The sequence below is a fragment of the Globicephala melas genome, chromosome 10, assembly GCF_963455315.2.
Source record: "Globicephala melas chromosome 10, mGloMel1.2, whole genome shotgun sequence".
In the NCBI taxonomy this organism is placed as follows: domain Eukaryota; kingdom Metazoa; phylum Chordata; class Mammalia; order Artiodactyla; family Delphinidae; genus Globicephala; species Globicephala melas.
Genome location: NC_083323.1, coordinates 87,966,144 through 87,992,806, shown reverse-complemented (window position 1 = coordinate 87,992,806; position 26,663 = coordinate 87,966,144). Strand labels below are relative to the sequence as shown.

The 26,663-nt window shown below is 36.9% G+C and overlaps 1 protein-coding gene across 2 annotated transcripts in view; it reads left to right on the top strand.

Annotated features, from left to right (window-relative positions):
* Positions 1-26,663, top strand: part of PIK3C2G (phosphatidylinositol-4-phosphate 3-kinase catalytic subunit type 2 gamma) — a 328,570-nt gene that overhangs the window by 293,399 nt on the left and 8,508 nt on the right. For both annotated transcript variants that reach the window (XM_060305870.2, XM_030841385.3), the window contains 2 exons: positions 1,107-1,201; positions 26,400-26,525. In XM_060305870.2, the coding sequence (XP_060161853.1) occupies positions 1,107-1,201; positions 26,400-26,525 (221 nt within the window). The remainder of the gene's footprint in view (positions 1-1,106; positions 1,202-26,399; positions 26,526-26,663) is intronic.

Genomic DNA, 26,663 nt, shown 5'->3' with positions numbered 1-26,663 from the left:
GAAAAAAGTAAGCCCTAAGGGAGACTGTAATCCACTAAGCAAATTGAGACATGTAAGGTAATAATTACAATATAAATATTAAGTGATAAGGGCCATGCTAAGGGGAGTTCAGAGGGTGGCGACCACAGAAACCCTTTTGCATTTTAATTAGGCCTTGCAGAAAGGTAAAATTTCAATAGCCAAAAATGGTGGAAGAGATCATTTTAAATAAAGGGAATAATATGAGCAATGTCTGCAAGGAAATAGCAGAGCATGTCTGTAGAACTGAACATACAGACTGCAGTATGAAATAATAAGAATGGGAAATAAGACAGATTCAATAAGAAGCAGTAATACAAAGCTGAAAAATTCAGACTTTGTCATAAGCTATGGAAAGCTATGAACAGTACTTTGATCGAAGAGTAATTTTATAAAAGTTGCCCTAGGAAGATTATACTGGTAATTGTGTACAAATACATTTGGGTTCTGGAGGAGGGGAAGAGAATGTTCTAGTAGTTCAGGCAAAAGATCCATATGCATCTGCACTAGGCACAGCAGAACTGGAAAGGAAGAGCTGAGTGTAAATACATGGAGTGATTGCAAACATTCACTGAGAGATTATACTGTGAGAACTTTTGAATGTTACCAATTAATCATCTCAACTGTCCTGAAGTAGATGACTATTATCTCCATTTTACAGAAGTCGATTAACTTAGTCACAGTCTTTAGTATAGTGCTGGGACCTGCACCCCAGACTCACTGACTTCTAAAGCCAACACTTTCAACCCCTATGTTCTCTAATACTTTAAGCTCATTGTACTGAATGTTGAGGAGAAAATTGCGGCCAAAAATGACACTGAGGTCTCAGGCTTTAATAATCGGGAAAATAATGGTATCGATTGAAACAAAACATAGACTATGAGGAGGTAGAATAGATTCAGGATTATTAGACACAAATCCTATCTTAACCAACCCAGTTTCCTGAAGAGTATTATGTTTTCAGTGTCATATGAAGAATGTTTCTTTTTCATATTATTCATTGGTCCTGCTTTAGTCTTTGAATGTTCAGTTTATCCTGTGATCAGCCACTTCCAATTTAATCCACTAAAACTCTACTGTTTCATCAGGTGAGAAGTTTCCTGACAAGAAGCCTAAGGTGCAGTTAGTCATGACATACGAGGATGCGAAGCTGACCATACTTGTGAAGCACGTGAAAAATATTGTAAGTTTATCTTATCTAATAAGAAACATGTAAACCTACGTTTAGAAATCACTTTCTTCCTTTAAGCAATTAATGTCAACGTTCGTGAGAGAAATGGGGCCAGCCACCAAGTGTAAGTAAGGAACAATGAACCAGGTACAGCGTTGTGCCTCAGTGTAATTGTGATGCTTGGGGGAAAGGCTATAAAATATTTCACAGAGCAAGTCATAGAATGAAACCCAGACTTTATTCAAAATGAAGTGTCAGGACAAATCTAGTGAAAAAGCTTTGAAAAAGCAGGACTACCAGGGCTTCCCTGGTGGCGCAGTGGTTGAGAGTCCACCTGCTGATGCAGGGGACACGGGTTCGTGCCCCGGTCTGGGAAGATTCCACATGCTGCGGAGTGGCTGGGCCCGTGAGCCATGGCTGCTGAGCCTGCGCGTCCAGAGCCTGTGCTCCGCAATGGGAGAGGCCACAACAGTGAGAGGCCCGCGTACCACAAAAAAAAAACCAAAAAAGCAGGACTACCTAGAGCATTAAGAGCCAAAAGAAAAAAAGCTATGTCCCAAGAATTTACCCCTCTCTCATCACGCTGAGCTTTGTGGAAGACTGACTCATCTCTTTGAATAGTGCCAGCACCTTCTTTGTGAAGCCAGGAGCTCTTAGTGTTTTCCCACAGATTGCCATTGAGTATGTTATCATATTCTGATGTAATTGCTCAAGGGTATTTCTTTTCCCTCAAAAAGTAATAATTTCTTTGATGACAGGGACCCCATCTTTGCATCCCCAGAACCAAGAACGTCCATGGTAGTTAGCCTCTAAGGAAAACTAAAAGCTGCTTTCTCTATTATACCCCATTCCTTCCTGAAGATTGGTCGAGTCAGAGAGGCAAGGATGGCAACTGGGCCATGTCGTTAAGTAAGAGAGGGAGCTTTCTTTGTCACAAGGTAATTGATTAAAGGTCTGAATCTGGGTGCAACAAACAGAAAAGGGTAACTCTAAGACTCACCTATTTCTCTGGTCTTTAGCTAGCCTAGCAAAACAGGTCCTCCACATGGTGAAACTCCCCAGGAGACTCCACATGGAGAAAGTCAGAAGCACTACCTTAGCTCTCTCCTTTATGCACATAAATCTCTAAGGATGCACTTTGAAGGACTTAAAGGAGCAAACTCTTCTCAACATGACATGCATTTGGAACACACTAGAACTTAATAAATATTTGTTCATTGAACAAATATTTGGCATAACTTTCAGGGAATGCATCCTTTACAAATTTAGTATTAGCCAGATATCCAAGGATGATTGTTTGTAAATCTATAGTGTTTGCAATCAGCCATTTTTGTAAGAGCTGGGCAAATATTAAATGTGTTTTTGTAGAACTTTCACTCATTAAAATAATTATTTTCAATTGCTTTTGACAAGTTAATCAGCTTAGCTGAGAATAGCAGTTGTTTAAGAAATTGTTAGGCTGGGAAATGAAGATTAAGTTAGATATTTTTTATAGCTGTATGCATGTTCGTGGACTTTAAGCATCTGTACAAATATACATGATAAAATAATAGACTATTAAGAAATAGTGTTAATCAAGTTAACAGAACGTATATATGTGTATGATATGTAATTGTCAATTGAAAACAGTCCTCTTGGAAACTATACATATATTTCAGTAATGTCATTGCTCAAAACATTTTAGGACATGCCTGTTGACATTGCTTTTAGCTCTGCATATAAACCACACAATAAACTTGTTGATACTAGTCAAGAGTCATGCCTAATGTTTGATCAAAAGCAGTAATAACCAACTTGGCCACCCATTTTATTCATCAGCTAAATCCCCAAATTACTTTTGACAGTTTTCAAAAATGCCCTTTACACTCAGATGAAGTTGCACTACCAATAAGTATATTCAAAACCAGTGTGATGCAGGCATAAAGGTGGGGAGTAAGTGACTAAGAACAAGAGTTTAAGATTTAGATCAAGTTATAGGTAAATGGAAAATGAGCAGGTGAATCCTATAAAAATTTGAAAACCACTTAGGGCCGCTAGAGCCTTTACATTGCCAATGCCCTCGGAAGGAAAGTTGTTAATAATGAAGTCATGCTCCCTACTGGTTCTTCTCTCCTCCACAATCTCTTAACATAGCCCTGGAACTCCTCTTTTTTTATTTCCAGGCTTGTGGCTTTAAATACCACTTACATGTCTTTTTCTTCCATATTTTATAATTCTAGCTTGAAAGTCTCCCTAAAATCCAGAATTATATGTACAACTGATTACTCAACAACTCTAGTAGAAATTCAGTAGACAGCATAAATCTAATATACATCCAATCAGACTTCTGATTATCACCCCCCTAAACCTGCTTCTTTGGCAACCTGTCTCACCTCTAAATGGCACCTCCATCCTACTAACTGCTCAGGTTAAAATCCTTAGAGTCCTTTTGACTGCTCTCACAAACTACAACCAAACTTATTAGCAAATCCTGGGAGCTCAGCTTTCAGAATAAATCCAGAATCCCACCATGTTTCACCTCCACTGCTTACCACCGTTGGTTCAATCTACCATCATCTCTCACTTGAATTACTGCTGTAGCCTCTTAACAGGTCTCCCTGCTTCTGCCTTTATATCTTTTTAGTCTCTTCCTAACCTAGCATCCAGAATACTCCTTTGAGAATAAAAGTCAATCCTGTCATTCCTGTCTCATATCCCTCTGGGGAAGGAATCTCATACCACTTACAATGAAAGCCAAGTATTGACGCCCTTGACCTCTCCTACCTCACCTCGTGCTACAGACTCCCTGAATCACTCCACTCCAGCCTCAGTGATTTTCTTCCTATGCCTTGAATGTTTCTGCATGTTTCTGCCCCAGGACATTTGTACCTGCTACTCAGGTTATTGGGACTGCTCTTCCCAGGCCCATGACTCAAATTCTCCATGGTTCAATCTCACATGTCCTAAACAACTGTGTTTAACTGTCGCCTTTTCTGTGAGGTCCTCTCTGACTCCCATATGTAAAACTGCAAAACCACCGCTGTTGGTTGGCACTTCCAAACTTCCTTTCCTACTTTATTTTCTCCACTGCCCTGTATCATTGCTGTAAACCCGGAGGCTAAAGCAGGGCCAAGTATATAGTAGATGCTCAATGAATACTTTGTTAAATGAAAGAATGTTAAATTACTTCTAATGTGAACAACTAAGAACTAAGACTTTTTTCACCTTCCCCAAATCATCACAACAAAGTCCTCAGGCTTTGCATTTTTCACAGCATCTCTTAAATGACTATTTTATTTCTTCTGCTTATCTGAAGACAGAGATAACATTATAATGTAAATGACAGAAAAATCTATCTGTAAATTCTCAACATATTTTCTTATTTCAAGTTTTAACTAATTGTTTATTTTTTTAGACTTTAGTATTTTCACATGCTTGAGTAATCAGACTAAAGAAGTTGTGCTTGGTTTTAATATTAAAATGAATTATTCTGCCTGCAGTTCTGTTATATTTAATAGTGAGTTTGATGAAAAGAATTGTTTATCTTATATTAAATCCTTGAAGCTTTCTCTAAGAATTACTTCCCTCCTGTGAATTCACAAAAAAAAATTGCTAAATTTTTTTCCTTTCAAAGCAGCACAATATGATTTATCCTAGTGAACAGAGACTGACAAAGTAATGCAGGTATTTAGAAGCTTGGCCAAGATTATTTTCAATAATTTTTCAGTTTATGTAACAGAGGAACATAGAAAAATCATTTAGATTTGAAATATGTTTTTAAATCTTTCTAGTGTTTTCCCATGTAGCCCACTTTAAAATGATCTCTTCCATTGACTTCTGCAATGTCTCTCTATATATTACAGTGTCTCTCCTGGTCTCATGGATTCCCCTAGTTTTGTGTCATTTCTAGACTGTTTTCTTCTACCTGGTCCAGAATAAGCCCATTCCAGAAGGCTCTAAAAGTAATCAATAAGGATGCCAGACTTCCTTCTGATATTGAATATGCTCACATTATGAGAGTCTCTTACTCTGTAACAGAATAATAAGTCATTTCAAATGAGGAGCAAGTCATGTCAGGGAAATCAGGGTATATCTCAAATGGAGTGCTGTTTAATCCTTTCATAAGACACAAAATCACAGAAAATCATTACTGCATGGAAATTAACAGAAGAGAGAGGGAATTAGTCAAACACAACAAGAACCCAGGCTAAACACACACACACACACACACACACACATACATGTTAAAGTTTTATTACATTTTATTTTTTATTTTAAAGAATTCTTGTAATTTTATTATGTATGTATAGTCTGGGGGTCCTTGTTTTTAAAATCCACATTCCTGGATGCGACTCCCAGTGACTGTGATTCTGTAGTTTGGCTTGGAATTTCTACATCTGCCTTTTACAGTCTTCTCCTGGTCTCATGGATTCTTCTACTCTTTCACGTCTAGACTTGTTTTCTTCTCTCCTGCTCCCAAATACGAGCATTTCAGAAGGTTCTCTGACACAAGTGGTCCGTGGACACACTTTGAGAAACATTTCTCATGGCTAATTACCCCATAAATGGCACTCTGCATACAATGGGAGTTCTGTACTTAGCACCAAGTGACTTGTGTTGCCCACTGGTGTAAAAGAGACAACACATAGACTTGGTGAAGGTAACAAAAGAGGGTTGTGAAAATAAATCACAGATGATGGCAATATTCGACATGTAAAAATAACAATGTTCTATGTATCCTTTTAAAAACTTCTAACTTCTCACTCTGTGCATTCATTCTTTTGTTTCTTTTTGCGGTTTTTTTGTTTGTTTGTTTTGCGGTACGCGGGCCTCTCACTGTTGCGGCCTCTCCCGTTGCGGAGCACAGGCTCCGGACGCGCAGGCTCAGCGGCCATGGCTCACGGGCCCAGCCGCTCCGCGGCATGTGGGGTCTTCCCGGACCGGGGCACGAACCCGTGTCCCCTGCATCGGCAGGCGGACTCTCAACCACTGTGCCGCCAGGGAAGCCCTGTGCATTCATTCTTATCCTGAGTTCTTTAAAAGATGTTTACAATCATTACCCTGAACTCTTTCTTGGGTAGACTGACTGTCTATCTCCATTTCACTTAGTGCTTCTTTTGGGGCTTAATCTTGTTCCTTCATTTGGAACATGTTCCTCTGCTACCTCATTTTGCCTAAGTTGCCGTTTTTATTTCTATGTATCTCGTAGGTTAGTTATGTTTCCTGACCTTGGAGAAGTGGCTTTTTGTAGGAGATGTCCTATGCATCCCGGCAGTGCACTCCCCTCTTGTCACCAGAGCAATATGTTCTAAGGGTGCCCCCTATGTGGGCTGTGTGGGTCCTTCTGTTGTGGTGGGCTGACTACTGAGGGTGGTCTGGTGGGCTTGGTTGGCCCCCAGACTGGTTGGTTGCCAGGCCCTGCCTTGTGCAGAGGCTGCCAGCCACTGGTTTACCGGGCCTGTCACAAGGCAGCCAGCTGCAGCACCCCAGGGCCCTGAGGCTAGTGCTGGCTCACTGATGGCTAAAGCCAGGTCCTGGGGTTAGTGCTGGACTACTGGCAAGCAGAGCCGGCTTCCGGAGTCTGGTTGTAGCGCCCAGGAATCCCAGAGTTGATGTCAGATTGCTGGGAAGGAGGTGGGGGAATGGGGGAGAGGCCTCCTGACACAGTTGGGTACAGGGTCTGGGCTGTCCCAAAGCTTCTGTTGGCCTATTAGTTGGCAGGGCCAGGGCCCAGCTGGTCCCAGGGCAGGTTCTGGCCTTGGTGGGTGCACTAGGTTTGTACGCTGCGGAGCTGCCATTGTCCTGTGGCTAGAGTCCACCTGCTGGTGGGTGAGGCTGGTCCTGAGGCTAGTGCAGGCTCGCTGGTGGGTGGAGCCAAAGATTCTGGTGTTGGTTTCTACCCACTGGTGTGTGGGGCTGGTTCCTGTGTCCTCTGGTGGGAAGGGCTGTGTCCAGGGGAGGCTATGGGCTCAGGAGGTCTTAAGGCAGCTGTCTGCTGGTGAGTGGGACTGTGTCCCTGCCTAGTTAGTTGCTTGGCCTGAGGCATTCCAGCGCTGGCGCCTACAGGCTGTGAGTGGGGGCGGGGCTGGGTCCTGAGACTAATAAGCTAGAGGGAGGATTCCAGAATGGCACTTGCCAGCACTAGTGTCCACTGCTGCCAGCATCTGTGTCATCAGGGAGAGCTGCCGTTGCCTCCTGCTTCTCTGGGAGACTTTCCAGATCAGCAGGTAGGTCTGACCCAGGCTCCTTTTGAATCTCTTTTGCCCTGGGTCCCAGAGCTTGTGAGATTTTGTATGCGCCCTTTAAGCATAGAGTCTATTTCCCTCAGCCCTCTGGGACTCCCAAAAGTAAGGCCTGCTGGCCTTCCGGAGCTTGTCTTCCCGATGCAGGACCCCCAGGCCGGGGAGCTGATGCGGGGCGCAGACCTCTTACTCCTTTGGGAGAAGTTCTGCAATTTTAACACATTATTGACTGGTGGATTTTTGCAGAAACTAACACCTGTGGCTGGCGATTTTTACCTAAGTGAATATCAAAACACCTGCATTTGATTAAATATCAACAACTTTTTTTTGCATTTAATGCATTTACTTGAAACTTTGTACATGTCTTACTAAAGCAGTCTAATATTTCGTTAGAGTGTGATAGTGATAGGCAGTATAGCAGGCACCTCTGTGCAGGGGAACAGAACATCTATTACAAATACACTGTGTTTCACTGCTCTTTCCCCTGGAAGAGCAGACTCTACACTTTCTGGCGGCAATTTTTTTTTTCTTTTAGTTCTGTGGGTATTATTCCCTCTAGAATACGTTCTTTTATTTTACCTGATAGTCGACAAGGTGGGTCTTTGCGGGAGGCTCTTTTAGAAACACCACAAGAAGAACCAGGTGCAGGACTACCACTACATTCACCAGGATGGTCAGCTACTGCTAACAAAAATTGCGTGTAAGTCATTTTATTCTGTGCATTAAGGCTACAATAAATTTTAAACGCATTGAATAAACCACAATTACTCAAATAGAAACCCACTTTTTTATACCATTTGCTAGTTTTCCAGAGGATACTGAAGTTTGCCAGATATTGATCAGATCGATCAACTCCTTTCATATATTTATTATACTCTAATATACAAGTGGGATTAGTTATCTGATGGGCAGTCCTCCTGTCTTCCTTTCCTGTAGATGCTATAGAGGCGTCATGAATAGTTGTCACCATGCGAACTAGCCTCTTGTCTTTCCATATAAGAAGAATCACTTCTTCCTTCTGTAAGAATGTCATTTCTCCCCTCCGTAGATTTTTGGATTTCTCCTTAATTGGTTTGGTAGACCACGATTCTCTCTTATAGTCCCACGATCTCTGGTTTTATTTTTCAACAGTATTTCAGATGTGGACACACTGTTGTAAAAATTGTCTCAGTAAATATGGTGTCATGAACCAAGGTAAAGTTGTAGGACCAATAATATTGTTTCTTGCAGTTTCTTTCCTTCACCTGTGTAAATCTCAAGGTTGCATATATATCCAGTTTCACTTTCGCTAACCATCCTGACCAAAATTCCATATTTTGTAAGTTCTCTGGCATTATAGGTTTTGAATCTGAGGCATCCTCACCACTTTATCATTGCCTCGTCAAGTGATAGCTCTTGTTTGGGTATATAGATAGATTGAAATTTTGGTAGAAAATCATCCAAAATAGGTTTAACATTTGAAATTCTGTCTGCAGGAAGTGGAGTTGCCGAGTTATCGTTAAAGTGAAGAAATTTCATTATGTGTTCGAATCTTCTTCTTGTCATAATCTTTGGAAAGATGGGTGTTTCAAGTAAGGGATCAGTCGACCAGTATTCTTTCCAGTATGACTTTCTTATTTGTCCCATCAAAATTATTAATCCAAGAAACATCTTCCTGTCACTGTTAGTTATATCAGTCCATTTTAAAGGCTTATCATACTTTTTATATGGTTTTTTATTCTGTTGGGGATACAAGTTTGTTTGAGAAGCGTCCAACTCGAAAAAGTCGTTACCAAAAAATAATTCTGTTATTTCACTAACACTTTGCGGATTATTACATTCAGTAGTTACACCTGACATATCTGTAAAGTCATCTGATTTTCCTGAAATGTTGTCTTCAATCTACTCTTCTGTAGAAGCAAAGGAGCATTCTCCAGCACCGTGAGTTTCATTTTCACTTTCCGTATCAGAATCAATCACTAAGGTTTTTTGTCTTTTTTGGGTCTAATATTCACATTGTCTGAATCAGAACTATATTCCGAAGAACTGTCATTTTCTGAGACACTAGTATATATTTCGCTCGGACAATCAGAGAAAGTATCTGCATAAAATTCACCGAAAAATTCTTCTTCACTCAAAAGTTTGCTATGTGTCATTTCTGAAAATTTTACAGTAATAAACTTGAATTTATAATATACACAAGTTTGGAACAAAAACCTAATGGGGCAAACTGTGAATGATAATGACAATCATAAATTGTATAATGAACCCTTGATCAATTTTAAGCTCTAGCAACTTCACATGGTGATATTAATTGTATCACTTTCTGAAAACATATTGATACATCTCTGGTCAGTTAAGTTGTTAATTTTCTCCTGTTTGTGGATTGCTCACCCAGGAGTATAGGACTAGACTATATTGTGACTCCTCCCCTCCTACCAGTCTCATTGTGGTTGTAGAAGATCTTTTCTGGTAGGTTTCAGTCTTTTTTGTTGATTGTTATTCTGTAAATAGTGGTAATTTTGGTGTGTCTGTGAGGGGGTGTGAGCTTAGGGTATTTCTACTCTGCTGTCTTGGCCCATCAGTCTTGTGCATCTTTTTGAACTAACTTGGCTAAGTTCTCTGACTATCCCAATTCTTTTCAATTTTTTAAAATCTAGATTTGTAAAAGAAATTTGTCACTGCCCCATCCTAGATTCACTTTATCTAAATAAATATCAGTTTCTTGATAAAGGGCAATTTTCTAATAATAATTATCTCATTGATTATATTTGGTTTATATTCCATGAATAAAAAATTGTTCTTCCAGAGTTGGCCCATTACGGCACTGATTTCCTGTTTCAAAGAATAAGATGCAAAGCAATGGATAGTGAAGAGTACCCAAGCCAGATATAGATATTTTATTGTGTTTCATGATTTTTTTTAACCAAAGAAACATTAACCCTCAAAGATTACCAATTGGGCTTCCCTGGTGGCACAGTGGTTGAGAGTCCACCTGCCGATGCAGGAGACACGGGTTCGTGCCCTGGTCCGGGAAGATCCCACATGCCATGGAGCGGCTGGGCCCGTGAGCCATGGCCACTGAGCCTGCGCGTCCGGAGCCTGTGCTCCACAACGGGAGAGGCCATAACAGTGAGAGGCCCGCGTACCGCAAAAAAAAAAAAAAAAAAAAAAAGATTACCAATTATTTCTTAATAAAACAAACCATAAATTCTTCTATAAACCTATGATAATTGGTATGATAATGGTAATTGATCTCTTCCAATAGCCAACACCTTTAGTTCTTCTTTCTTGAACTTTTCTATTCTCAGGCTCTCCATAAAACTTCACTGTCTGTACATTCTCTAAATCTCTTTCTGAGGCTTCCTTAGCACTTATAAATTTAAACTAGATAAGGTACATAGTGCTTTAATAGATGTTGACTTCATCTTTAGCCCTTAAATGTGAAGATTCTACAGTGTTCAGGGCTTCAACTCTTCAAACTAATTTCCTAAGAAATTTTATTCAGTTTTGAAACTTCACAGATTATGTGAATTACTCCTAAATTTACGTCTCTGCTTTTAATATTTCTCTGAACTCAATTTACATATTTCCAACTGCCTGATAGGCATTTACACTCTGATATCTTGACATCTCTTTAAACTCAACAATCCTAAATTATAGTCCTCTACTTTCCACCAAAACCAACTCTCACTCAGAACTACTTGCACCATCCCCAAGTAACTCTTGATGAAAACTTCTCTGTAATTTATTTTCTATATTTTAACTTACTCCAGTACTCCTATATGTAATCAACAAATCATTTGAGTTTCCTTTTACTTTTATTATTGTTAAAATTTGACTCTATAGTCTCTGTTAATTTATCTATAGATTATTTTGGTTGATTCCTGTGGTATTCCTTTCCTTGTTTCCTACTTCTCTATTCTGCCTAAAACATCCTACAACTCCATTTTAATCATATCAATAAAAAATTTTAATAGAGTCTCAGTAAATTTAAAATTCTTTAGCCTAATATTTAAGATACTATGGAGTCTAGCTATAACCTGCCTTTTATATCCACCATCCACAGTACAAAACTTGTGTTATTTTCTAGATGGTACATTCACTGTTGACTAGACACACATCAATCATTCTAGCTCACTATATCATACTTCTGCTTACCTTCTATTTACCTTCTACGTCCAACTCAACTTCAAGGCTCAGCTCAAACCTCTCACTCTCTCTGAACCTTCTGGGCCACTCTTGTTCCTAGTTATCCTTCCTTCTTTGGCCTCCTGTTACATTTACTCTATATACCATCCATTTGATATTCACTGCCTTATCTCAGCTCTTGAAACTTATCAACTTGGCTTATCCTGTAGTTTCAATTGTATTGAAAATTTACTGATTGTAAAAGCTGTGGGAAATATATTTTGTATATCTCATAGTGCTAGCACAATACTATGCCTTTAATGCATGTTTGTTAAATAAGTAAATGTTTGCTTAAGTGTGTCACTGTGAAAAACAGCCACAATCCACAGCAGTTTAGTTTAAGCTGTATTTACAATTGCATAGATTTTCTCTATGAATTCTGCTCTCTATAATACTTGATACTAAACCGAGAATGGTAAAGTGACAAATATTTGATCATCACATCTGTCTCAGTTAAGAATAAGGTGATTTCCTGCTGAGAATTATTGCTCTAAATATTCAACAGCTCTGGACACTCACCATCTCCCCAGATGACATAGCCATCAATGTATAGGACACACATGATGTAAATTTTATTTAATCAGTCTCTCTTCTTATTGAAAGCCTTGTACCCTAATCTCTATCCTTTATCCAAAATCTCCCTTAATTCTACATTCTAACTTTAAGAAAACAAACAAACAAAAACACATAAGCTAAGGCCCTGACATTGGTTCTCATAATTTGGTTCCTTCCTGACTTTTCTGAAGTCCCTTTAGGAGTGACATCAGCATAATAGTGGCAAAAGACATCCCTCATTTTGTCTCCTACTCAACAACAAAAATTCACCATCCATCCACAGACAAAAGTGAGACCCAACACCATCTACCAAGGGATCAAGGAGGAGTCTCACCTACCTATGCTTCAGGTAACAGACACACAGGCCTCAGTCCCAGCTGAGGACCCTGCAGTGGGTTGTGTACTGACTCCTGCTCCTCTCAGCCACGGTGCAGGAGCTCCTGGAAAGCACTGTCTTAGACAATCATCCATGGATAAAAGAGCCTTTGTGGAACTTCAGGTATGCAGAGAAGTTCCACAACACTGTGGTAGCAAAAACTATGAATCTGGATACATTGAAATGGGCAGAGAGTAAAGATTGGAGGAGGTGACTGCCACTTTAAATAGGAAGACAACAATGCAAAATTTCAAGGAACATGAAAATCAAAGAAGTAACAAGACACCACCAAAGGATGACAATAATCTTCCAGTAACTGAACTCAAAGACCTGAAGATCTGTGATTTACCTGATAGAAAGAATTCAAAATGGCTATTTAAAGGAAATTTGATGAGCTACAGAAAACACAGAAATTCAAAAAGATCAGGAAAATAATACATGAACAAAATGAGAAATTTAACAAGGAGATAGAAATTTTTTTTTTTTTTTTTTTAGTATGTGGGCCTCTCACTGTTGTGGCCTCTCCCGTTGCAGAGCACGGGCTCCGGATACGCAGGCTCAATGGCCATGGCTCACAGGCCCAGCCGCTCCGCAGCATGTGGGATCCTCCCAGACGGGGGCACGAACCCGCGTCCCCTGCATCGGCAGGCGGACTCTCAACCACTGTGCCATCAGGGAAGCCCAATAGAAATTTTTTTATGAAAGAAACCAAACAAATTTTACAGCTAAAGAATATGATGAATGAAATGAAAAATACAACAGAGAGCATCACCAGGAGAATGGATCAAGCAGAAAAGGCATCTGTGAGACAGGAACTTCGAAATTATCCTGTCAGGGGAGAACAAAGGGAAAAAAAAAAGGAGAGTGAAGAAAGCCTATGTGATACATTGAAGTTCCAGGAAAAGAGAGGAAAAAGGGAGCAGAAAGTATATTTAAAGAAATAATGGCTGGTAACTTCCCAAATCTGAGGGAAGGTTTGGATATTCGTGTTCATGAAGCTCATAGGTCACCAAACTCAACTTTAAAGAGATCCTCTCCAGAGCACATGATAATAAAACTGTCAAAATTCAAAGATAAAGAGAGAATCTTGAAGGCAACAAGAGGATAAAACGCTTGTAACTTACAAGGGAGCCCCCGTAGAGTTATTAGCAGATTTCTCAGCAAAAACCTTATAGACCAGGAGAGAGTGAGATGATATATTCAAAGTACTGAACTAAAATAAATGCCAATCAAGAATACTTTACCTGGCAAGCCCGTCTTTCAGAAATGAAGTAGGGATAAAGACTTTTCCAGACAAACAAAAGTTGAAGAAATTTGCCACCACTAGACCTGCCTTATGAGAAATGCTGAAAGGAGTTCTTCAAGCTGAAATGAAAAGATACTAATTGGTAACATGTATATATGAAAATGTATAAACCCTGGTAAAGTATATAGTCAAAGTTAGATTACTCTAATACTATAATATGGTAGAGTGTTAACCACTTAATTCTAGTATAAAGGTTAAAGGACAAGAGTACTAAAAATAAGTATAGCTACAATAACCTGTTAATGAACAAACAACATAAAAAGAGGTAAATTGTGACTTTAATAACATAAAATGGGGGGAATAAAGGGGTAGAGTTTTTGTATATGATTGAAGTAAAGCTATCAGCATAAATAGATTATTATATCTATAAGATGTTTTTTGTAAGCCTCATGGTAACCACAAAGCAAAAACCTACAGTAGATTCACAAAGGATAAAGATAAAGGAATCAAAGCATACCACTACAGAAAATCATCAGTTTACAAAAGAAGACTGCAAGAGAGGAAGAGAGGAAAAAGGGAACACGAGAACAGCAAGAAAACAGTAAGATGACATGGGTAAGTCCTTACCTATCAGTAATTACTCTTCATGCAAATTGACTGAATTATCCAATCAAAAGACATAGAATGGCTGGTTGGTAAAAAAGAAAAATGAACCATGATCCAACTATATGCCACCTATAAGACACTTTCAGCTTTAAGGACACACATAAGCTCAAAGTAAAGTGATGAAAGAAGATATTCCATGTAATTGGAAACCAAAAGAAAGTGAGGTAGTTTTATCAGACAAAATAGACTTTAAGCCAAAAAATGGTAACAAGAGACAAATTCATTATATAATGATAAAGGGATCAAGAAGGTATAAGAAACATAAATATATACACACCCAACATCGGGGCACCAAAATATATTAAGCAAATACTAACATCTGAAGGGAGAAATAGACAACAATATAATAATAGTATGGACTTCAATACCCCACTTACAACAATGCATAGATCATCTAGAAAGAAAATCAATATGAAAATCTTGGGTTTAAACCATACTTTAGGTCAAATATACCTAACAGACATATATATACAGAATATTCCATCCAACAGCAGCAGAATACACATTCTTTTCAAGCAAACACAGAACATAATCCAGGATAGAACATATTATATTTCACACACACAAAAAAAAAACTCAGCAAATTTAAGAAGATAGACTTCATACCAACAATCTCTTCCAGCCACATGGGTATAAAATATTTTTTAAAAAGAAGATCTCAAATGAACAACCTAACTCTACATCTCAACAGAAGAACAAACTAAACCCAGAGTTAGCAGAAAGGAAGAAATAACAAAGATCAAAGCAGAGATAAATAAAGAGGAGAAAATAATAGAAACGATCAATGAAACTAAGAGCTGGTTTTTTGAAAAGATAAATTAAACTGACAAACGTTTGCCTAGACTAAAAAAAAGAGAGAGACTCAAATAAAATCAGAAATGAAAGAAGAGAGAGATTAAAGTGATACCAAAGAAATGCATAATCAGAAATTATGAAAATTATACACCAACAAATTGAACAACGTAGAGGAAATGAATAAATTTCTAGAAATATACAACCTACCAAGACTGAATCATGAAGAAACAGAATATCTTAACAGACCACTAATAAGTAAGGAGATCGCATAAGTAATTAAAAACTTCCCAACAAAGAAAAAACCAGGACTAGAAAGTTTCACAGGTGAATTTTACCAAACATTAGCACCAATTACTATCAATCCTTCTCAAACTCTTACAAAAAATGGAAGAGGTGACAACACTTCTGAACTCATTTCATGAGGCCAGCATTACCTTGATACCAAAACTAGACAAGAACACCACAAGAAAAGAAAATTACAAGTCAGTATCCCTCATGAACATAAATGCAGCAATCCTCAACAAAATATTAGTAAACTGAACTCAACAATACATTAAGAAAGTCATACACCTGAATCAACTGGGATTTATTCCAGAGGTGAACGAAGGGTTCAACATCCAGAAAACAATCAATGTGATAGATCACATTAACAAAATGAAGGCTAAAGGTCATATGAGCACCCCAAAAGATGCAGAAAAGACATTTGACAAAACTCAACATCCATTCATGATAAAACTCTCAACAGGGAGGATATAGAGGGAGTGTACCTCAACATAATTAAGGACATGTATGACAAGCTCACAGCTAACATCATACTCAATGGTAAAAAATTGAAAGCTTTTCCTCAAAGATCAGGAACAAGACAAGGATACCCACTCTCACCACTTTTATTCAATTAGGCAAGAAAAAGATATTAAAGGCGTCCAAATTGGAAAGGAAGGTGTAAAACTGTCCCTATTTATAGGTAACATGATATTACGTATAGAAAATCCTAAAGACTTCACAAAAAACGATTAGAATTAATAAATGAATTCAGTAAACTTGCAAGATACAAAATCAATATGTTTCCCTCGATATCCAAAAATAGAGCATTCCTACAAAATCTTTAGTAAGCCAAAATGGCAAAAATGAAGAAGCAATTATCTTAGGCCACATCTTGCTAACAAATTCACAGAATAAATCGAGATAAAGCACACATGCTAATAGACACAGGTCAAAGCTATGGCGACTTGATGCTGAGATGCTGAGTGTAGCTCTTGGGAAAAGAGCTTAGCAGTGCCACTCTCACTGCTCAGTGTTCATGCTACCTCTATAACAGCTTGCTGCCCCCCAAAAAACACTGAACACTGTTTTTGCTTTTCACCTTTACTTGTAAAAGTGAAAATCCTCTTCGGATTTTGTTCAATTAGCAAAAACAGGTGTTAATGTAAGTCTTTCTTAAAAGCAAAGTGGCCTAAAGCAAACTTCCAAAAAAGCAGAGAATACCTATATATAAAAATCACTTGCGTTTCTATACACTAATAGTGAATAATCAGAAAGAGAAATTAAGAAAACAATTCCACTTATAACTGCATTTAGAAGAATTAAATACCTAGGAATAAATTTAACCAAGGAGGTGAAAGACCTGTACACAGAAAGCCATAAGACACCAACATAAATTGAACAAACAAAAGTAAATGCAAAGATATTCCCTACTCATGGATTGGAAGAATTAACATTGCTTAAATGTCCATACTACCCAAAGCAATCTGCAAATTCAATCAATATTGAATCAGTCCGTATCAATATTCCAATGGCATTTCCAGAGAAACAGAACATACGATCCTAAAATTTGTATGGAACCACAAAAGAGGACAAATAGCCAAAGCAATCTTGAGAAAGAACAAATTTATGGCAAATGAGCCAAAAATATACAATGGGGAAAACCAGTCTCTTCAATAAATGGTGCTGGGGAAACCGGACAGTCACATGCTAAAAAAAGGAACTGGACCACTATCTTATACCATACACAAGTATTAAGTCAAAATGGATTAAGGATTTGGATATAAGACTTCAAACCATAAAACTCCTAGAAGAAACATAGGAAAAAGGATCCCTGACATTGAGCTTAGTGATGATTTTTGGATTTGACACCAAAAATAAAGGCAACAAAAGCAAAAATAAACAACTGGGACTATATCAATCTACAAAGCTTCTGCACAACAAAGAAAACCATCAACAAAATGAAAAGGCAGCTTACTGAATGGGAGAAAGTATTAACAAATCATATATCTAGTAAAGGACTAACATCCAAAATATACAAAGACGTCATACAACTCAGCAAAGAAGCCAAACAAGCCAATTAAAAACGGAACAGATGATCTGAAAAGACATTTTTCCAAAGAAAACATCCAGATGGCCAACAAGTACATGAAAAGGTGTTCCACATCACTAATCATCAGGAAAATGCTAATCAAAACCACAGTGAGATATCACTTCACATATAGAATGGCTATTATCAAAAAGACAAGAAATAACAAGGGTGGCAAGGATGTGGAGAAAAGGGAACACTTGTACACTATTAGTGGAAATGTAAATTGGTGTTGCCATTATGGAAAATAGTATGGAGGTTCCTCAAGAAATTAAAAATAGAGCTACCATATGATCCAGCAATTCTACTTCTGAGTATTTATTCAAAGAAAATGAAAATACTAATTCAAAATGGTATGTGTACCTTCATGTTTATTGCAGCATTATTTACTATAGCCAAGGTGTGGAAGCAACCTAAGTGTCCATCAAAAGATGAATGAATAAAGAAAATGTTGTATAGACCCACAATGGAATATTATTCATCCATAAAAAGAAGAAAATCTTGTCATTAGTGACATCATGGATGTATGGACCTTAAGGGCATTATGCTTAGTGAAATAAGTCAGGCAGAGAAAGATAAATACCACTAGATTTCACTTGTATGTGGAATCTAGACAAAATGAAACCAAGCTCATAGATACAGAGAACAGATTGGTGACGGCCAGAGGTCGGGGGAGGGGTGAAATGGGTAAAGGTGGTCAAAAAGTATAATCTATCAGTTGTAAAATACATAAGTCACGAGGATATAGTGTACAGCAGGCTGACTATAGTTAACAATACTGTGTTGTGTATTTGAAAGTTGGTGAGAGTAGTCTTAAAAGTACTCGCCATAAGAAAAACAATTTGGAACTCTGTGTGGTGATGGATGTAAACTAGACTTCATAGTCAAATCATTATGTTGTACACCTGAAACTAATATAATGTTATATTATGTTATTTTAATGTTCTATTAATTATATTAAAGTTAATTATAAACTTCATTTTAAAAGTACTAATGTACTTTTAAGGACTGAAATATAAAATATCTAACATTTAATATCTTGCTTGAGGGACTCAGGAAAAGAATGGAGATGATGGGAGGAAGGGTTGGTGAACTGGAAGATAGATCAAGGGAAATGATCCAGTTTAAAGAACATGGAGAAAAAAGATTGGAAAAAAAGAATAGAATTTTAGGGGTCTGTGGGAAAATACCCAAAGATCTAACAGTAGGTCACATTTTTTTTTCTGGACTCCCAGGACAGAAGAAAGAGATTGGGGCAGAAAAATATTTGAAGAAATAATGGCCAAAAACTTCCGAAGTTTAGTGAAGGACATAAATTTATAAATTTAAGTACCTTAGTGAGTACCAAAAGGAAAAACTCAAAGAAAAGCATGCATTTATATATTGTTCTCAAACTGCTAAAAACCAAGGACAAAGAAAAACTACTGAAAGAGCTAGAGAAAAACACTTGGCATATAGGAGAACAATGAAACAATGTAGGCAAGAAAAATTGAAGCGAGAGACAGTGGAACATCATTAAAGTGTTGAAAGAAAAGAATTGTCAACTTAGAATTCTATAGCCAGGGAATATACCCTTCAGCAACAAAAGAAAAATACATATTCCAATGAAGGAAAGCAACAAGAATTTCATACCCTGGATTTGCAGAGTGAGTTTCCCCAAAGAAGAACCTGACATTCAGTCTATTGTTATCAACTTTGTTAGATATAGTTCATCCTTCCAGCCCCTCATAACTCAGTCCTGATGATCTGTTCCAGCATATTGGCCATAACACTCAGATTATTAACACCTCTACATCATATATCTATATGTTTATTTAAATCATGATAAAACAGTTTAGTTGGACAGGATCAAGACAAATATCTGAGGTATATGGGTAAAAAACTCATATTTTACCTCTGAATTACTAGTTTCTGCTTTTTGTAATCCATCTTTTTCCCATACTATCAAATTTAATATCATAAAGCTAATCTTCCAGTATTTCATCTGTTCTTCACAATTCCTCAGCCATCTCTAACAAAACATATTCTGTCTCTTTATCTGTACAGTTTTCTCAGCACTTGTGGATAGAGACTAAGGGTTAGGAAATTTGCAATCATTTAGAGTGGTTCAGTGCAATTGTAAAAAAAAAAAAAGAAAAAAGAAAAAAAATTTAATTACCAGTTAACTTACAAACAGTTCTTCAGTATTTGCTATTGAGTAGATTGTGAAAAATAAATGAGGTTTAATGCCTTACTTGTTACATGTTATTAAGAAATGGAAAAACTTTTCAAACAAAACACTTCAGTGGTAAATTCTGGAGCCATAATTAGAATTCTGGACTTTTAGAAGCAATTCAGTCCGTATGTATTGAGTCAGAAAAGGAATTCTATCTACTAGACTGTGACTTCTGTCTGGTTGTTAACTACATCAAGTTGAGGGTTAAAATTTAAATATATATATATATATATACACACACACACACACACACATATATATATATATATATATATATATATATAAAACACCAGATGATGATGCCAAAGAGTTTATTTCTTTGAAAGCAGAAACTATTTTTATCACTTTTCTGTGTCCTCTCCCAGACCATCCAAAGTGCTAGACACATGGCAGTTTGATTTTTGAGTTTTTTTTTAAATTATTGGAAATCACCTATTGATGATAAAAGGCCTATTAAAGGCTTAAATTGGTGTGAAATGAAGCAGAAGACCATCCTAATTGAATTCATGAATACCTTAAATCGTCTCATTCTATACGAATTAACACACAGAAAGATTGGAAAGACCATTCCACCATTTCTTTAACTGAAGCATACAGCAAACCACGTATCAGAAGCACTTTTACTGTACTTCTGTACTTTTGTTGTACATTGTCATTTTATAAAAAGACCCTCTTCATGATGGCTAGCCTCAGTTTCAGAACTGAAATTTGGCAGGCACATAGATGAGGAAAATGCTTTTTTATTATGTTGTTTTGTTTCTGGCATAGACCTCAGGTTTTGATAGTCCCATCATATTTTAATCATTGTCGGTTGAGTTCTTCCAAAGCCTATATTATCCTATGATTGGAAACATTTAAGTTAAAAAAAACCTGATGGAAAATTCTCATAAATTATTCATCAAAAAGATAATAACCTATTAAATAAAATTAAACTTTGAATTAATCTACAGACATTTCCAAAGTGTCTGATATTTTTAAACCATGTACCTTCATCACGTTCCTGATAAAATTTGATCTAGAAGTGTTCTTAATTTGAATCTGACAGTTTCCTTTGCATTCTTTGTAGAGAGTCTGTATAGGGTAGTGGTTAAGAACATAGGCTTTATAGAAAAACCTCTTAAATAAAATAAAGACAATACTGGCTCAAGGATTATTTTAAGAGAGTGCTTTAAATAAGTTAAATATTCAGTAGGTGGTAGCTATTATTACTATGTATGTATGAAAAATAAATATATTTCTCATATACTCATATGAAAATACCAAAGAGTTGCTGGCATAGCCTACAATGTGAGATGGTTTTATTTACTTTACAAACAACTGCTTACTTTTTTTTCCTCAATTTTGATAAATTAACCATATTTTCAAGATACTTTCATTCATTGATATAAAAAAAAAGTAACATTGAAAACCATTTGAAATGCTGTGTGCAATGTGAGGCAAGAAATGAAGGCAGAAAACTGGTATATTTAATTATTAACAATATTATTTAGAAGTCAACATTGTGAATAAAGATTTACTAATATACATAATGTTTATAACCTAAAATAATAACCTAGCTAAGAATCCCCTATATTTCATTCTTCAGTTAAGAAAGAAGTCTCTTCCACCAGTGAATGCTAAGAATATCCTAAGGCTTTTCAACTAGAGGGACCTCTTTAAACAAACAAACGAAAAAAAAATTGATTTCTCAGATGTCATTAAAGTCATTTTGCTATCTGATAAATTTAAGAAATACAAAATAATTTTTAAAACTATAAATGCAGTAGTGTTTTTAAATTATAAAATTGTATTAACAAAAGCACCTACTGATATGTGAAAAAAAATAGTATAGTAGTAAACGTGTATGAGACATATTTATTTCCTCTGCAGGGAGTGCTTGGTGCTAATGTGGGTCCAGCTCCCTGCCTCCACACAAAGGTCCCCATAAGGCACTCATCCAGTTAAATTGAATGTACCTCTTTCTGTTTCTTCCATGTACTCCACAAAGCAGGACATGGAGGGGAAAACTTACAGGAGGTTGAGAGAGGGCATAGGAATGTAGCACAAAAATATGACTTTAGTTCACACTTCACTATATATTAAGCCCCCAAGAAATTGTCAGGTCATCATTAGCTCCTAGAAGGAGATTTAAATAACCCACTGTGCTTATTGTTAAGGAGATTTTTAATGAGTTAGTGGGAGAAGTCTGGAGAGGTGGAGAGGACTATCACAGAAGAGTAAACATGGTCTCAGGAAGAGGACAGCAATTACAGATCAAGTCTCCAGGTGGAAGAAATGGTGGCCAAGGATTCATTCCGAGAAGGAGTACAAGTAATTACGTTACAAATTCAGTCTAGCTCCAGTTGGAGAAAAAAGGAGTAAGAAAATGTAGTAAGCATCTAGTTGTGTAACATGATCTGAGAGGTGAGATAAAGTCAAAGTTTTCGAAGTGGAGCATTAAGATATTGGATGTAACAAACAGAACTTAACACATATATTCCTGATGCAGTGATGTGCTTGAGAAGATCAGCTCTAGCAGAAAGATGCCTTCGAACAGCTTAAGAGTTCAGGGTAAACACCTAGGACAGACCTTGGAAACAGACCCCAAGATACATCTTTTTTACCCTGCAGTGGGCTTTTTATTGTTTGGTTACAATAAGAAACATTGCAATAGGTAAGAGAAATTACTTAAATCTTAGGAAGTTAGGAAGACTTCTGGTTTTTATATTGCATTATAAATAATGATTCAGCAAATACTTATGAAGTACTTTCAAAGAACTAGGCACTATGAATATATAGCTCATTTAATTAGTCATTTGATAACTGTTTATTGAGTATTCACTATATGTCAAGTACTGTGTTAGGGACAGGACTCCTATAAAAGAAAAGAATGCTGTAAGGAAGACATAGCTATGAAAAGAAAGAAACGAATAAGGTAAAGGAAAGCCCAATCTCAAGTGAGGATTTAAAAATTTTAATTGGAGATTCAGAAACATACTGAAAGCTTAGGAAGAAAGAAATGAGGGTGGGGTTAAGGTAGTAGGATACAGTAACCAATGGAGCAAAACCCAAAGCAAACATGGGGGGAGGGGAAGTATGGAACAAGACATGGATTTTCCTTTTAAATAATTTCTTATCTCATAAGGAAGCTGACAAATATATAAAACCATTTTTAAACATAGAAAATGATAAGCATTTTAACAGGAAATCTAGAATATATAAAATTCTGAGTTAGTCTGAGGAAAAAAAGTCAAATTTGGATGACTTCACATCATCTGAGCACAGTAAAAATATTAGCCAGAATTCTAAAAAAAGTGGTAGTGCTGCCTGACTTCAATCCACTGTGAATAAAAACATCCTCTGGGTGACACTAGGAAACTTCTCATTGTTTGAGCCTCAGACTAAGAACTCTGTAACCCCAAGCCTTATGATTCTTCAAGTCAAAGTGTTAAATCCTTGTGAAGGTCTAAAACACAACCAGAGTAAAATTTCTGGGGTAAGATGGACAAGTAGGAGCTATTTAATCATTTTAAAATAAAATTTAATTCACATAAACATAAGGGCAAACAGTAAAATGAGAAGTGTTGATGAAAAGACACCTAGTGATCTCTTTAATAAATTAGATGAGATCTTTAAGGAGCAGGATACAGTGCCAGTAAGAAGAGGAAAAAGAAAAAGTGTTGATAAGACAGCTGCTATAGGGGGAGAAAGGATTCTCTTAAAAAGAAATCCATGTCTGCACTTAACAGCCGCGGAGGACAGACTAAGTGTGCTGCTCAGATCGAATGCATCCCTGACTTAAATTGTTCTATTATTCTGAAAACAACAGGATATTCAAGGATCTTGTCGGACACTAATTGGAAACAGAAGCCCAAACCTTTAATTGCTAAATGCTTGGTGAAGGCTGGTATACAAAATACTTTTTCCCTTCTGTGATTGGGAGTTTATTCCTCAGTGGACTGCTTGAGTGTTTTGAGAAGGAAAGTGACAGGATCAAAGCAGCTTTACAGGAAGGTTAAATGCAACAGTGATATACAGGATGAATGAAGGAATGAAGTGGGAAGACCGGAGCATAAAAAAGTAATTAAAATCCAATTATAAGTTAGGAAATAAAGATCTGTGGTGACAGATGAACTAGGGCAAAAAGGGAGGATATTGATCTTGGTACATACTTGGATTTGAAAATCAATGACAAGGGAGACACTGGAGAAATGAAATTGTATCATTTAATGCAATTTTAACAAGTTGAAAAAATCTGTTTTGGAGTGGTGAGGAAAGATAGAAGATAGATTTTGGTTAGAGTATAAGGTACTTGTAACACTCTACAGGTCACTAGGCTGAGATCCTAAGGATGAATTACAGATTCTTATTTGGGAGTCATCAGTGGTTCTCAACTGGGGTCAGTTTTGCTCCCCAGGGGACATTTAGCAATGGCTGGGGACATTTCTGGTGTCACAGCTGGGAGGATGGTGCTATTGCAGTCTGGTAGGTGGAGGTCAGTAATGCTGTTAAACATCCTCAATGCACAGAACAGCCCCTACAACAAAGAATCATTTGGCCCCAAATGCCACTAGTGCCAAGACTGAGAATCCCTGCTCATAAATGTCATAGTACATTAGGCATATCTTGTCCAATCAATGCATGTAGTGTATTCTTGTTCAATTTATAGAAAATAAAAATAGTAACAAGCATTTATTGAATCTTACTCTATTTCAGGCACTATACTCACATTACATGGTTTATTTAATTTTTTGAATGCTTTGAGACAGATATCACCTTTATCCTCATTTAACAGGTTAGGAAACTGATCCACAGAAAAGTTATCTACCAAAAGCCACATAGTTGGGAAATTTGGAGGCCCAGACTGCAACCAAAAAGTCCTTTTCCAGAACCATGATTCTAACCACTAAGATGAAACATACAATGATTATAGGTATGGTATCCTCAAGCCCAGTGCCCAATGGTAGAAGAGAGAGAATTACACAGAGCAAAAACACTTTTCTCCCTTCATTTTTCTCACACACACACACAAATCAACTCTCAAATATTAATAGCAATGTTTTTTTTCTGTATCACAGAAAATTCCATTGTGCCATTGATACATTTCAGAGCTCCTCCTGGGGGAGGGTTTCACGTGGGACAGGGATACCTTGAGCACCATCTAAAGCAGCAGGTTTGACAGTCTTAGCGTTTTGACATGTGGGTGTGGCCAGATGTATTTTATCTAATTTGCGAATAATAATAAAGAGCCAGACTTTCCTAATGACATAATTTTTACCATGTAAATTAGAACGGAATAAAAGTCCTCTAATAATATATGTCACGTTTTCTTACTTTCCAATATGCTTTTCTGAATGCCAAAGAAAGATATAAAATTAAAGCTAACGACATTGGGGGTGTCACTGGATGTTTACATGTGAATGGCGCTGTGATTCAGAATATAAAAATATTTGTTGGAAATTACTGATTTAATAGTTAGAATGTATTCACCAAGAGAACCATTTAATTCCTCAATTGTGACTTTCAAATCATCCACTTAAATATAAATTACACAAGCATTTCTCATTTTATCAAACTAGATATGCATAGTTTTTTAGTACAATTTGTTCTCCATTTGGTCACAAAGCTAGAACCCATTTCTCTGAAGTACAGTGGTTTCCAAATTTTTAAAACAGTGTACTCATTCTTCAAATTTATTAAGAAATAAAAATATCCATAAGAAAAAAGTTGAAAAGGAAGAGAGACATTCTGAAACCATGATAGGGGAGCAGGGGTGTTAGGATAAACTAGAGAGAGGGGGTCCAGAGATCTACTCATTTGGCATCATTGATCTACCCATCAGGCAGCAACTTAGGCAACTTTGGGAGCCCCACAGAACACAACTGTAAAAGGATTATCCAATATATTTTAGGATAATTTAGATAATAAAATTATTATAACTCTAAAGTCTTATAAGTATGTTAAACTTGTAGGTCTAATTGATATTTTTCTGTTTGAAAATGTGATATTATATAATATGCATTTACATGTCATTAAATGCTACATCTCATGTGCTAAACTTGAATTATTTATTTTCAAGTGGTGTACAGTCTCCTGAGGCACTCAGTTTCTGTCTCTGCCTGTGGGTTATATTCATCTCTTGACCATTTCTGTCAAAAATGCAAATTTAGCTAGTGGGAACATGCTATAAAGCACAGGAAGCTTAGCTCGGTGCTATGTGATGACCTAGATGGGTGGGAGGGAGGTCCAAGAGAGAGGGCATATATATATACATATAGCTGATTCACTTCATTGTACAGCAGAAACTAACACAACATTGTAAAGCAATTATACTCCAATAAAAAATGCAAATTTAGTTTTTACTATAAAAAGCTAGAGCCAATCACATTTAATGGACTTTTAAATGTAGTTCTCTGATACAACACTTAATTTAAGATGGACAGTTTTACTCTTTTAAACTGTATTTTGGGATTATTTTTGAGCAATGATGTATTTCTTTTGATTGTTCTCTTATTTTCTGATAAACAGTGACTATAATAAATCTTGATCCTGCCTTTGGTCTAGATATTTAGTAGCTGTGTACTTGTTTTCTATAATAGTGATGCACATTAATATTTACAACCGTTTTCCTTTGCAGCATCTCCCAGATGGCTCCACGCCCAGTGCACATGTTGAATTTTATCTTTTATCATATCCCAGTGCAGTTCGGAGGAGAAAAACAAAATCTGTTCCAAAATGTACCGACCCCACTTACAATGAAATTGTAAGTATGAGTCAACTCTTGTCCAGTCGTTTTGTATTTTTCTTACCATTTTTCAGTTTAACCAAATATGGAAAATTTACAGTAATTGGCAGCATTATTCCATAAAGGGAAGTCATTTCCCAAAATAGCCACTGTCTG